The sequence below is a fragment of the Anguilla rostrata genome, chromosome 14 (assembly GCF_018555375.3).
Source record: "Anguilla rostrata isolate EN2019 chromosome 14, ASM1855537v3, whole genome shotgun sequence".
Lineage (NCBI taxonomy): Eukaryota > Metazoa > Chordata > Actinopteri > Anguilliformes > Anguillidae > Anguilla > Anguilla rostrata.
In genome coordinates this window covers 36,679,540-36,694,446 of record NC_057946.1, presented here as the reverse complement: position 1 = coordinate 36,694,446, position 14,907 = coordinate 36,679,540, and the positions used below count along the sequence as shown (strand labels likewise).

Below are 14,907 nucleotides of genomic sequence, written 5' to 3'. Positions count from 1 at the left end.
GAAATAGTGAGGCCGCCGAGAGTGAAGTTAAGCGGCTTTTATGATGCCCGTGCACTGTGTGTGCTAAATTAGTAAAACACCTGTTCACAGAATTCACCATATAGAGCCGGGTTTTAGAACCTGGATACATTGCGAATATATTTCCGGGGTATCCTGCTGAAGCAGAGTGTTGAAGTCGAGCGTCCATGCAGTGGAAACGGAGAGAAGAAAAAAGACGATCAAACACAAGTTAATAAAGAGACGCCAGCCAATCCCAGGATTCCAGTATCACGCTTTATTGAGTTGGTGCAGCTGAGAAATGTTCATGGCGAGTAAAGACAAGGGTTGCAAACAGTAGCACCTCATTTATGTGGATCGGTTCATTCTATGCATACATGAACGTGTTTTTGCGTGTTTTCCTGTTAATCTTTTAATTGCACTCATATGATAAACATAAACAAGGACAGACAGCATTTTAAGGCTAGGAGTTTTTTTTTTCCGGTTTCCATGGTTATTTGCTTCAGGTTTGTGTACTCAACTTATCATCTTACCTCACCCTTCTTGTAATGTATTGTATATATATATATATATATATATATATATATGTATATATATATATATATATGGCTCAGTTGGGTTCTTTTCATAAGGCAACTTCTTTTAAATAACATTTCTCTACAAACATGTTTTTGGACTCTCCCACCCAAGCCCATATCACCCTTAACCCTCCCCCCCCCCCCCCCCATATCAAATATAATCTCATTACAATCTCACGTCTCTCATTCTCCCACTGTTCCCCGGTGTTCTCTCAGCACGCTCCACGGTTCGTGCCGACGCACAACACGTTTCCTTCTCCCCAGCTCTACGGAGGGTCTCCTTCTTTGAGCTCGCATGCAGACGCCCTTGACTCAAACTCCCTTCCTACGTATTGCACAAAACAAACAAACAAACAAACAAACAAACGAAACAAAAAGAAGGGAAATAAATGTCTGACTCCGCGTCTACTCTTCGCATCTGCAGTAAAGCCCGTTTAAAGCTGTCGCTCGGCATGCAGTTTTGATTTTTAGCTTGACGCATCTTTATGGCTTCCTTTATGCTTCTTGAATCTTTGTTTTTTTTTTTTGTTGTTTTTTTTTTGTTTTGTTTTGTTTTGTTTCTGAGTGAATATCTTGAGTAAATCTTTCTAATTTCGATGAAGTTATTCGGTGAGTTTCTTTGTTATGCTATTTCTTGATTTGATTAATTTGTCGCGTTCCTCAGACTCCTCCGCCCTCCCTTCCTCGCTCTCTCCGTCTCTCTGCTCGCTCACTCGGTTTCTGTGATTTGCTTCACCACCTGGGTGGCCTGCTTCTCCACCTTTTTGGAGGAGACCACCTTCTCCTGCACGGTGGCGCCCGTCTCCTCCACGGTCTGGGTGACGGTCACGTGCTTGGTGACGTGCTTGGCGCCGTCCTCGCCGGTGGTGATGGTCTCCACGGTCTTGGTGATGACCACCTTCTGGGCGGGCTCATCCTTGGTGGGGCTCTCGTCCACGCCGTTGGTGATCACCTGCTGCTTCTTGTCCTCCTCGTCCGGTCCTCCCTTATCCGCGTCTCCGTCCTTCTTCTCGTCCTTCTTCTCGTCCTTCTTCTCGTCCTCCTTCTCTGCGGCCGGTTCCGGAGCGCTCTTCTTCTCCTCTTTGGCGGCGGCGGGTTTAGGCGGCTCCTCCTTTGCTTTGGCTTCTTTGGCGGGAGCAACACCTCCTGCTTTCTCCTCCTTTTTCTTCTCCTCCTTCTCTGCTTTCTGTTTTTCTGGCTCTTTCTCTTTCTCTGCTTCTTTTGGTTTCTCTTGTTCTTTTGGTCTCTCTGGTGCTCTGTCTTTCACCGTCTTCTTCTCTTTCTCCGGCTCTTTCTGTTTTTCTGGTTCTTTCTCTTTCACTGTCTCCTTCTCTTTCTCTGGCTCTTTCTGTTTTTCTGGTTCTTTCTCTTCCTCCTGTTTCTCTTTCACAGCCTTAGCACTTTCGTCCTTCTTTTCCTCTTTAGGCACTTTGTCGCTGGGTTCTTCTGCTTTGCCTGCTCCCTTATCGTCCTTTCCTGGCTCCTCCTCTTTCTCTCCCTTCTTCTCCTTCTCTGGAGAGGCCTTGGGGCTCTGGGCAGCCTCCTCCGCTGTGGCTTCAGCCTTCTCCTCTTCCTCATCTTTCCCTTCATCCTCTGCCCCCTCACCCTTTTCCTCAGCCTCGTCTCCTTTCTCCTCCCCCTCTCCGGCTTCGCCTTCTCCCTCCTTCTCTCCTTCATCCCCTTCTCCCTCCCCCTCTGCTTCTCCTTCCTTCTCTCCAGCCTCCTCCTCTTCTCCGGGAGGGCTGGCGGTTACTTTGGAAGGCACCACCTCCCCCTCCCCCTCTTCCTTTTCTCCTTCTCCTTCTGCCTCTGCCTCTTCTTTTTCTTCTTCTCCTCCTTCAGCTTCCCCCTCCCCTCCTTCTGCTTCCTCTCCCTCTCCCTCCTCTTCTCCTTCTTCTTCTCCGTCCTCCTCTCCCTTGGCCAGCACTGCAGACAGCTCTTCCGCCATCTCCGCCAGGGCTTCCTCCATCTCGGCCTTCTCGTTCTCCACTTTCGTCTCCTCGATGATCTCCTCCACAAACTTGTGCTGGACCTTCAGCTTGGTGGTCTCCTTGACTTTGACGGGCTGGCGGTAAGCGTAGGAAGTGGGGCCGGAGAACGAGCTGAAGTGGGTCTCCTCTCCTTCCAGAAGCTTCCTGCAGGGACAAAGCAAAACAGGAAGTAGCAAATACGGAGAGCTGACCCCTTTCTAGAGTTTGCAGTGTTCCAACGGATGCAACAGTGACATTCCCACTGCACCGTATGCACACACGGCCCCAATCAGTGTGTGTTGATTGGTGTGTGTTGATTGTTGATGATGTTTGTATTTACTGCTGGCTGTGCAACAAATTGCCCCTCGAGGATAATAAAGATGACCTTAGATAGAGATAAGGAGACTGGGTCAGTTCACGAGTGCATTTTTGTGTATTAGGTTAAATATGTTGAGTGAATAAATTAATTAACCAATATAAAATAATAAAATTGCAATAATGTTTTGTGTTTCTCAGACTAACAGTTTGTGTAGATGGCAAAGTAATAATAATAGTGCTTTTCTCAAAACTCGAAGCGCTTTTTTACAGTGATGAGGGGGAAATCTCATCTCAACCGCCACTAATATGTAGCACAAACCTGGGTGATGCACGGCAGCCATTTTGTGCCAGAACACTCATCGCACATCAGCTGAGATGGAGAGGGAGAGAGCGAGTTTTATTGCCAAATTAAACTGGGGGTGATTCGGTGGTAGTTTGAGAGAGCCAGTTTAGGTCTTTTACCAGGGAACTGCCTGCTCTTTGCAACACGATCATTAATGACCAGAGTGAAGCAGGAGCTCACTTTAATGCTGCATCAGAAACACAGCATCTCCTAAAGGACAGTGTCCCCATCACATTATTTGATCAGGGGGGAAATTACCCCCCTACTGGCCCACTAACACCACTTCCAGCAACAACTTAATTTTACCCTGCTTTACCCATACAAGTACTAACCAGGCCTCCCCTTCTTCTGCTTAGCTTAGCTTCAGCCATTCTGCAGGAGCAAGGCACATGGTGGTATGGCTGCTGGCAACAGGGGCGAAATTGATTCTGTACATTTCAAGGTTACTGTAATTGTGCTTAAATTGCTTAAACACTAAAACCTGCAGAACAGGTGTTTGAATGTCAACCTACATGTATTGAGGATTATAAAATGAATATTACATGTTTCTACTCCTAATGCATTACGAAGTTGTACTATTTACCGTGCTAACAGCTACTGTTTAATCATGAACATGTCTATACAACATTTATGGGAAATAAATCCACACGGAAACGGATAAACCTGTCGTCAGGTGAGCCCCCCCGCCCCCCCCCCCCCCTCCCCACCCACCGCTAATCGTCACTGCACCTTGCGGCATATGGAGTACCTGTAAGCTGCGATTTCAATATCCAGGGCCATTTTAACGTTCAGCAGGTCCTGGTATTCGCGCAGATGACGGGCCATTTCCCACTTCGTACTCTTCAGCTCATTATCCAGTTGGCGAATTGTCTCCTGCTCAGAGTATAGAGGAGAAGTTAAAATGCATACTGGTTATAGAAACACAAGCGCCGTCAAATATTGTAGGCTGAGTAATCAGCAATGTCTCCGCTGTTCTAGTAATTCGATTAATTGGTAATATTTCGTAATATTGTAGTGCGTGAGTTGTTTTCGGTAGTTAAGAACGTACTTCGGAAAACAATGCATCACCGCTGACTAGACTGAGGACGGTGACGTTTGTACTTGAGTGACACACACAGAAGAATACCTCTGCTAGGTATGCAAAGACATGGGAATCCTGTTTGAACTATTAAGCCAATTAGATAGTTCCTTCTTTCACGGCCGTCCTTCGGTTACACCATCTGACATATTATCCCGCACTTTCCTCTTCCAGACACCAAATATTGCGCAAATATAACTTGCGAATTGCATGTTTCTCTTGTATTAAGTTACGCCTCAACACGATGACCAGCGTTGCGGCACACGAGTGCACAATGTGATTTCAGCTATAATTTGTGGGGAGTTTCAGATGTCATTTACTATGGTTTGTTTCCCAAAAGTTTCTCTCCGAGGACAAAAAATAACGGCAAAGAAAGACCTGCTTCAGTGACTCAGCACAAATGAAGGGAGACCATTCCACGCTCTTCTTTCTCCCCTTAACCCCTAATGACCTAACTTGCATCATCGGAGAGGGTAATGGCCCCCCCTTAAGCGCAGGAATAGTTCAGAACCGTCCTGCGCCATAGAACTGCGGAAGAAATTACGCACTGTCCGCATTTGCGCAGCACGAAAAGAGAGACATGGAGAAGTGGATTGTTTTGATTTCCTTGGGAGGGGGGTAGGGGGGGAGGGGGATAGAAAGACCTGGAAGTAACCGACATGACTGCGGCAACAAACTACGCCGTAAAATTTAGCAACCGGCGTTCAAAAAAGTGATTGTCGGCTGCAAGTTTCTGTTGTTGCGGTATGTTCGTCAGCTATTTGCAACTAAGCACAAAGCCATTTAAAATGTCATAATCAGATAGATGAGTTGTAATCATCGATAAAAAAGTATACAGAGCCCACAAACGATCACTTAATTTCACACATTTGATGCTGAGGGCGCGAAGTTCCGCAGCATTCGGGCTCTGCGGGGAAAAGGTTATCCGGGTATTTATGAAAGGCTACCTCGGTTATTTAAAGCAATATGTTCAGCATTCTAACATGCAGTAAAATAAAGATGCGAGCACCACCAACCCACATTCCATCTGAATTAAATCTAAAACGTCACGGCACAAAAAGGACACTCATGGAAGAACTTTAAAAATCGGAGGAATATCTAACAGTGCTTAACATAGTGAAATCATGTAATACATATATTAAACCCCAAGGATGAAATATTATATACATAATTATTCAGTACATATGTTATTATAAAATACGCTCATAGAAGCAATAGGGAAACTTATCAACAGAAGTAAAAGGTGAATGTCCTTGCTGAAATATTCTTATAGAGTGAATTTTATTATCTACTTAATTATTTAATTGATTTTATTATTCATATTATTCGTAATCATATTATTATTAGTAGTATGTTATTTATTGAGGGAAACATAACCGGCGCCTCTCACCTGATAGCTGGCAAGGTCATTGTTGTGTCTGTCCTCGATTTCGTTTAGTTGCCTCTCCAGAGAATCTTTGGTACCCCGGACAGACTCCAGCTCGATGGTTTTGGTCTGAAGTTGGCGGCGGTACTCGGAGATCTCGTCACGGGCGGACTTGATCGCGTCCTTATTTTGCTCCGCGGCTTCCGTCAGCTTGGCAAAGCGGCACATGAACCAGTCCTCCACCTGCTGCAGGTTCTGGGACGAGTGGCCCTCGAGCTGCGTGCGGATCTCTCGGAGCGCCTCGGTGAGGTCGGTCTTTTGGAAATCCCTCATCTCCACGGTCACTTGCGACGCTTGCACCTGAGCCAGCAAGTCGCTCACCTCTTCTTCGTGGTTGTTGCGGATGAAGGCAATCTCGTCCTGGAGGGACTGTACTTTTTTGTCCAACTCGTCCTTCGCCAGCACAGAGTCGCCCATGTCTTTCTTCAGCGCGCGGATGATGGCTTCCGTCTCCTCCCTGATGCGGGCCTCTTCCTCCAAGCGGTCCTTCAGCCGCTGAATGTCGTCCTCGACATGGTCGGAGTCGAGTTGGATCTGCGCCTTTTCGTGGTTAATCTGCTGCAGCATAGAGCGCAGCTCCTCCAACTCCTGGTCGTACATATCACCCAGCTGGGATTGCGACACCTGCTTCTGTCGCAGCACTTGGATTTCCGTCTCCAGCTGCTTGTTCTGCTGCTCCAGGTAATGCACCTTGTCGATGTAACCTGCGAAGCGGTCGTTAAGTCCCTGAAGTTGTTCCTTCTCGTTTGAGCGCTTGTAGTCCCCATTGAAAATAGAGGACTGGGTGAAATCAGCGCTGTCGCAGGAGCTAAGCACGGTAGCGCTGTAGGCACGGGACACGGGCAAATTCACCGTCCTCTTGTAGGAGGATGACAGAGCGGAGTTTTGGCTAGACCTCGACCACGACTGGGACCGGAATCCGCTTGACGGGGTTCCGCTGGTGCGGCTGTATGAGGTCCGAGAATCCATCGCCCTCCTATACGGGCTCCCTATAGTTTCCAGCGTATAACTCATCCTGGGAGACTTCAGACGCGTCTCTCGGTGTCGGAGCGGCGCGTGGTGGAGATGTGTTGGTATACCGCGCGTGTGTTGGTGTGCGGCTGTCACAGCGCCGGCAACTCTGCAGACCAGCTTTATATACCGGAGGCGTATTCGCTAACGGGGCAAGAATGACACTCACTTCTCTTATCGTGCGATTGATCCAGTGAGGTGGCGGGGTTTCAGGTCGGTTTCTTCGTACAGTTTCCTTAGTGGCCCTGGGGTTGTGATGACAACGCCACGTGGATTAACGCGTGTGCGCAAAAAAAAAAAAAAAAAAAAAACTAAAAGGCGTAACTGAGCAGGTGGGGAAATCTTACAGAGACTGGGATGTCTGCGGACCCCGTGCTCATTCACACGATGCAGAGAACTCGCTGAGTCACTCCAAGTTAAATTTTTATTGAGGAAAACTAAGAAAAATCCACCCTTCGCCCACCTTGGAATGCGTATTCTCTTCACTAATATACTAATAAGTGAAATTTATTATACAGATCAACAATTAGAATTGTCGCATTTGTAGAATAAAAGTTTGATTTTGACAGTAGATTATAAGCGCAATAAAAATGGCATTGGTATTCAGTTGACAGTACGTCCGGACGTTCTTATTCAAGGACGTTTACAGTCGAAAAAACAATGGCTAATAATGCATAAATGTATGCTTTATTGTTTATATTATTTCGTTTTGATTGTTGTAATATATAAACACATTTTGACGTCGGTTTATTTGCAGTATAAGTACGTGCGTCCTGAAAAGATACATAAATATGCCATTTATGTCGCTTTGAAATGATCAGAAATCTGACGTTTCAATATCAGTACCACGGACAGCGATATACTAGAACCAGCGGGTACGCTGGAACACGGGCTACCTCTCTACAAGTCTATAGTTCAGATGTGATAGCCAGGTTATCTTCGAGAGAAGTTGATTTTTGTTTTGTCGAGACTGAGTTCAGATTTGGAGAGGGTTGCTGCGCTATTGTTGTCGTAGTCATGAGAAAATAAATTTAAAAAATGTAAAGAAAAAGACCACAAACGGACAAGCGAGCAAACAACCAAATAAATAAACAAATAAACAAACAAATAAATAAATACAGTTTTCTGAATGACTCGACTGAAATGACGCCTAATAACGGGAGAGGAGTATGAGACCATCAGCAGTAATTACCCCTTACCACAATACTAAAAGTGGTCTAATGTTACAGTTCTCTATCCGAACACTGCATCATGCTACGGTGCACAACGCAATGAATAGCATGCATTTGTTTTCCATTCTAATACGTATATAACATTTTTATGTAGCATTTATTATTTATATAGGTAGCTGTTGATAGAAAATAGATCGTTTTTCGCCTCTCAGCGTTTTTGTTTTCGAAGGCTGCGAGAAGTGTAGTTCAAAAGAACAAGCAATTGTTTCTGTGTTATGGTGCAGTTTTTAAAAAAAAGTCATTTGGCAGAAGTTAAAAATAAGGCCCAAATGATCATTTTCTTTTCTCTGTGCTCTGAGCGTGGTAACGGTCTGTGGCCTGTTTTATGTGCAGTTTGAAAGACAATAAGCCATTTAAAGAGGCCCACGCTGCACATAATTTAAAATGTTCTCTGACAACAACAGAAAATAATGCGCGAGTTCCTTTCGTATAAACTTATTTTGGTACTTCACATTTTACTTAATTGTTGTTAAATTGTAGACGGAGTGCTAGAACTAAATTAGAATATGAACTGAAACTCTGTTAACTTTGTTGGAAGAAGCGAATTTGTCTACTGATTGGAACTACAGTCCGGCAATGTGTTATGCAATAAAGAGTTTTTTTTCATATTACTTTTGACCAAACACATATTTTCCGAATGATAGTTTCTGTTATTACAAGTCGTAAATTAAATGTTGTGAGTTAAGCTTGCGAGAGCGGCAGGGTCGCGTGCTTGATATCGACTACATTTTTGCTGCATCATCCTTAATCGCGTCGCTTTTCGGTGTGCTGTTGCACTGCTACAGTATGTCATTAAATTAGTCCTCCACAATTAATTTTAATCTGGACTTTCTGCAGTCATCTTGTTCTCTTCTCTCAGTGATTCTGTCTTTAGAGGAGAATGGTTGGGATATCGTTGATGAAAGACCATGCTTTGGGCCAGAACGTAGAGTCAGGCAAGGGTTGTACAGCTATTTATAAAATACAGCTATGCGGTTTTAACACCGTTGCATGTTTATGATATAGGCCTAACCGCAGTTTAATTGAGATGCGATTAGACTTCCCCCCCCTCTTATACGTGCTTTCTATATTGTTATTGAAGCAGCGCAGGTTGCGTGACATGGAAAAAGATACAAAAGCAGTGAATTGAACCCATAACTTCTTTGTAATTGCATTACATTAACCTTTATGTCACACTGTAAATAAGATGTTTATTCTCAAAAAAAAAACAAAAAAAAAAAAAAACAAAGCCAGATGGCAGTCTTTTCTCTATGCTTTAAACCCAAGGTGTGGTAATTATGCCAGAGAGCAAGATCAAAACAATCAGGTAAATGCAATTTCTGAATAAAACAAGTGCACAGACTCAGCTTGTTACCTAATTTTCCTTAATGTGGAATTGGGTGGGAAGAGAGGCCTGGGTTTCACCAGCGAGCGTCTTTAATTTAAGTTCTTTCAAGTCAACGTTCCATATCAGTTCGTTAGACTTAATTGCTCTTAGCAGGGGGCAGGAATGGTGCTACATACGAATGCTTCTTTTTTAAAAACCGGCCGTGTTAGGTGTGTCACTGCAGCCCACTGCAGGTAAAGTGGTTGTGATCGACGGCCAAGTTTGGGTGCCCTCGCTCGTCCGCAGAGAGGAGGTCATTCAAATATTTTCAGGTCCGGTGCCAGCGTATCGTCGGATGAAATTCTAAAAAAAGAAAAACGCTGTCTAAAAATGAGATGCCGTGTTTTTTTAGGGGATACATTGTGGAACGGCACCCTCTTTGGAATACGGAAACTGAGATTAGGATTTCTGTTAGGGGCGGAGCTTCTGGTGTGTTTGCCGTGGGAACGCGCCCACAGGCCCGTTTAGCTGCGTGACAGTGCCTCCCATGCCTGTGGCCAGCTCCGCACAGAAGCGGCCATGAGGGGGCGCTGTGGAGCCGGAGCAGCATGGCTTCTATTTTCCGATGAGTCATGTAAGGTCATATGTAATCAGACACCGAAAGGACCACAGAAAATAAGAAACAAAGCCCATTTCTTACCCTTGCAAATTAAGGCAGGACAGGAATACAGCTGAGCTCAGGTCCTTTTATTGGTGCCTATTTCTGCAGGATTCCTTACCCTTTTAGGGGGCCCTTATAAAGAGTACTGCTGATTCACAGTGCTGCTAACTATGAACAAACCAGCTGTGGAAGTTGCACTCCTAAGCATTAATACAAGCTGGGTTAAAATTGATAATGCAAATACAACAACAACAACAACAACAACAACAAAACAATGACATCTCTCAGGTAAAATCAGCACACACACAAATATATATATATGTGTCCAGCTGATAAAGTTTTTTTTTCTCTTGAGTTATTTCCAGATAAATTCCATGTACATTTCCCTCACACTACTGAAACACTTTTAAGTCATTTCATGCTTTCCAGGGGTTAGAAAAATCCTGCTTACGGTTTCTCTCTCATTGCCAGCCCTCATACTGGATATTTCTGTGGAATGCGAAGACTCTGCCTTCATGTATTATGGATGATTATGCAATTTCTGCAAAGCCTTGCAGTCAGGCGATGCTAGTCCTTTCCACAGAGCCGCACCGTCTGAATGCAGCTACAGACACTGCCGGCACATTCAGCTGCTTTTCTGGACCGGTGAAGACGTGTTTTTAAATGATAGTTTTCACCTGTTATGTGTTCTAGCGGTCTTTTGGCTCTCTGTGGTGTTCGGGGTCTCGTGGTGGCACAGACAGCTGTGTGTGTCATTCTGGGACGCTATGAATTCAGGCTCAGTCATAGAGCACAGTGTATCCTATGGGAGAGTAGAAACCCGGGGAGAGCAGCAGTTTTGCACTCTTTCAACACACCAAAAAAAAAAAGAAAATGGAAATAATGGTGTAATATATGTGTATGTTTCAGCTAATTGCTAGAAGTAGAGGAAAAACACAATATCTAACAATATCTAGCAGAGCACCTAACACAATATCTAACACAGCATTTAACATAATATTTAACACAATATCTAATACAATATTTAACACAACATTTAACACAATATCTAACACAACATCTCACTGAAGTTCTGGCCCAGTATTGAGCACAATATCTGACGCAACATTTAACAATATTTTACACAATATCTATCATACGTCTATAGCACAGCACTTTACACAAATATCTAATGCAACATTTAACACAATATCTAACAGTAACACAGTACCAAACAAAATATCTAACACAACATTTAACATAAATATTTAATGCAATATCTCACACAAAGATCTGACACAAGTTCTGACACAAAATTGAGCACAACATCCTGTTTAAGATGTTGACATAGCATCTTAAACAGTATGGGCTTGTGTTTCCTAGATAAATGTTTGGTGAGAGACCATTTTCATTTTCAGACTGTTCTGTCAGCTTGATTAAAGAGTTAATTCAAGGGGAGACAGAGAGTGAGGTAGTGGGCAAAGAGGGTCAGTGGGGTGGGGCTTCAGCCCAGATGGGTGCTGTACCTATGGTGGATCTAAATTTGGGATTCCCAAATGGATTTCCCTGGCAGGACACCCAAACCCAGATATTTTTGGGAGACTTTTTTTCTTAAACAAAATTAGGGTAGGGAGGCATAGTAGGAGATGGACTTGAACAAAAGAAAGGTATTTCAGGCAAGCACAGGTAAAGGTACTAAACCTCAATTCAGTCATTCTATAAATATCCTGCTATATAAATTTAAATAAACGGTGACCTGTGGAAATCCTGCCCAGCTGTACATCAGCACTGAAAACTTCAGAGGTGATTCATATACAAGATGACGTGTGCACAACAGACAAGCTAGAGCAAAGGCATCTGTGCTTTGCCAGGTTGTCCTCCACAATGTCAGCTGCCTCTTCCGGAGAGGAGCTGGCCACGGCCGCGTTCGGCCGTGCTAATGACCTTGAAGGGGCTGACTGTCCTAATGCAGTGGCATTACCGGCAACAGCACTCACCGGGAAAGAGCGACTGTCTACGGTTTCCCTTCAATCACTAAATTAATTTACCAAGGGATTAAAAAATCACAAATCTCATAAATCCTTCATGGCAAGGAAAACAATACAGACTGTAGAAAGAAAGAGAGGAGAGAAGGTAAAGACAACAGGAAGGAAAGCTGGTCATATGTAATATAATTATGAAAATAATTTTTATGTAATGCATAATTTCATGTATTATATATTTTATTTTTTATATAATTTAACATTGATACATTTCAATTAAAAAATTTCACATATTTTACACAATATTTGAATTCACCATTATTATGTAATCACACACATACACACACACACACACACACACACACACACACACACACATACAGATGCATAATTTACGACTTTTTCAGGCTTCCTTTGCTTGATGGGAGTTGGAGTTCTGAAAGGGTGAGATAATGAAGCTGACAGACGGGTTGCCTGGGGTGCTCTGTCACTGAGGGCCTTCAGCCCTCTCAGCTGGGCTGTGACGAGCTCTAACTGCTGCACTGCTGGATGCGTTTCAACTGCTGCTGCAGCAAACGCCACAGACCCCTCCTGCCTGCAGACACACTGCGCTCTGCTCCGGGGGGGGGGGGGGGGGGCGGGGCGGGCGGGGGGGGGGATAGATTTTTTTGATGGGGTTTTTGAGGGTACGATTCCTAGAATACCATTTGCAACAGCTCTCAGAATGCGTGAAGTGTAAAAAAAAAAAAGGATTTTAAGGGGATGACTCAATCTAGCCACACAGTGGCACCGACACATTTCAAAGTAGTGATATTTTTTGCAGAGAGGCTGTTAAAATGTCTGTTTGTTTTTTCAAGCTGAAATGAAGACACTGTTTTGCAAAAGACCAACATTAAATACAAAAAGAGAGAGAGCAACGTTATACCATGCTGTGATTTGTTGAATGTGAAGGGTAAAATGTCTGTATGAATGGATGGCATTAAGCACCTGGAGAACCGCTGCCAGGCCAGTTTTTAATGTAGTGGGGTGTTGCCGTGGACACAGGGCCCATGTTTAATGTAGTGGGGTGTTGCCGTGGACACAGGACCTGTGTTTAATGTAGCAGGGTGTTGCCGTGGACACAGGACCCATGTTTAATGTAGTGGGGTGTTGCCGTGGACACAGGACCTGTGTTTAATGTAGTGGGGTGTTGCCGTGGACACAGGACCTGTGTTTAATGTAGTGGGGTGTTGCCGTGGACACAGGACCTGTGTTTAATGTAGTGGGGTGTTGCCGTGGACACAGGACCTGTGTTTAATGTAGTGGGGTGTTGCCGTGGACACAGGGGACACCTGTGGGCCTTTCTCAATCTCACACGCCATTACTCCTGCAGAGAGTGAGCTCAGTCATGATTAAAGAACGGGAGGCTTTTGTAAAGTACCACGCCTTCAACAAAGAAAAACTGCTTTTATTTGTTACTGGTATACTGTCAGAATTGAAAGAAACCTTTATTTTGTTTACTTTAACTGTCAGAGTGGGTGCAAAGTGGATGACTGTAGTTAATTCAGTTAGTGTAATTAAATATATAACAGGTATTTTTGAATCAATGAAATAAGAAGGCCTATCTGGTGGAAGGGCCAGTGGGAGCATTTGCCGCTTTTCCAAAAACACTGACCCAAAAATGCTTTATAACTGAGGCATTTAAATGCTTTCTTGAGAAACCAAATGCTTGTATTTTAAGTTAATTTGAAGTATATTATTTTCACACTTTTTCTTAAATCCTATCAGTTTTTCAAAATGCTTTTCATATACTATACTATAAAATACTATGGCTGAAGTATTGTGATACTTTTCTGGAATAATGCAGTGTGTGTGCGTTTCCGTAAGTGAGATGTTTGTGTGTATGTGTTTATTTGTGTGCGTGCACGTGTGCATGCGTGTGTGTGTGTGCAAGTATGTGTGTGTGTACATGCATGTGTGTATACGTACCTGTGTGTGTACATGCGTGCATGCATGTGTGTTAGTGTGTGCGTGTGTGTGCATGCATGTGTATGTGCGTGTGTATGTGTGCGTGCATGCGTGTGAGTACTTACGTGTGTATGTGTGTGTGCATGCATGCATATGTGCATGTGTGTGTATATGTGTGTATATGTGCGTACATGAATGTGTGTGTATGCGTATGTGTGTATGTGTTTATGTGTGTGTGCCTGCGTGTGTGTGTGCGTGTGCGTGTGTACATGCATGCGTACGTGTGTGTGTGTGTGTGTGTACATGCATGCGTACGTGTGTGTGTGTGTGTGTGTGTTACTGGTACAGATGAATGTGTTTTATGGGGTCATGGGGTTTCCTGAGGTCTTGCTGTTTGGAGGCTGCACATGCAGACGTCTGGCACACTCTGTGTCCGGTCTCCCTGCTGCAACTCACCCTAAAGGCTCTCAGCTGTCAGGCCTCACTCATGCATGCAGGGAGCAGCTCCTGCACACAGCAGTAATGGAGTAGCTGTGTGTGACATGCGGGGACTGGTCACCCGGGGACACACAGCCACGGACCACAGGGCTACAGCATGTGTAGCATTAATGCTAGTGTCCGTGTGTGTGTGTGTACATAATGCATTACATTACATTACATTACAGACATTTGGCAGACGCTCTTATCCAGAGCAGCGTACAACAAAATGTATAACCAAAACCAGGAACAAGTGTGTTGAAAACCCTAGAGAGAAGTACTGGTCCAAGTGCAGGGAACGACCGCATAGTTCAACTTGGACCCTGTAGGTTAAACTGATTAATACAACAAAAACAGCAACAAATCAGTCTATGCAAATAAAACAAGCAATAATTAAGTAGGCACAAGTGCAATAACTAAGTCAACTAAGAAACAGCTACCTAGTTACAACCCTAAGCTTACAGTCAATTTAGAGATTACAGGGAGGTGGGGAGGGATGGGGAGAGGTGCAGCCTGAAGAGATGAGTCTTCAGTCATCGTTTGAAGGTGGTCAAGGTCTCAGCTGTTCTGACTTCCACGGGAAGGTCATTCTACCATCGTGG

At 44.2% G+C, this 14,907-nt stretch overlaps 1 protein-coding gene across 1 annotated transcript; it reads right to left on the bottom strand.

Annotated features, from left to right (window-relative positions):
• Positions 1-254: 254 nt before the first annotated feature.
• nefma (neurofilament medium chain a) lies at positions 255-6,971 on the bottom strand. Its single transcript, XM_064308318.1, has 3 exons — positions 5,675-6,971; positions 3,955-4,079; positions 255-2,710 (listed from the first exon to the last, which is right to left on the bottom strand). Exons 1-3 carry the CDS (start codon positions 6,722-6,724, stop codon positions 1,285-1,287), a joined length of 2,601 nt encoding a protein of 866 aa, XP_064164388.1. The 5' UTR covers positions 6,725-6,971; the 3' UTR covers positions 255-1,284.
• Between the last annotated feature and the right edge of the window lie 7,936 nt (positions 6,972-14,907).

Bases quoted from the DNA above. Each gene is read 5' to 3' on its own strand.
- nefma (XM_064308318.1), bottom strand. From the start codon at position 6,724: ATGAGTTATACGCTGGAAACTATAGGGAGCCCGTATAGGAGGGCGATG. The intron at 4,080-5,674 runs GTGAGAGGCGCC...TACTCTGAGCAG, and splicing joins ATGACCTTGCCAGCTATCAG to GAGACAATTCGCCAACTGGA. The intron at 2,711-3,954 runs GTACTCCATATG...TTGTCCCTGCAG, and splicing joins ATTGAAATCGCAGCTTACAG to GAAGCTTCTGGAAGGAGAGG.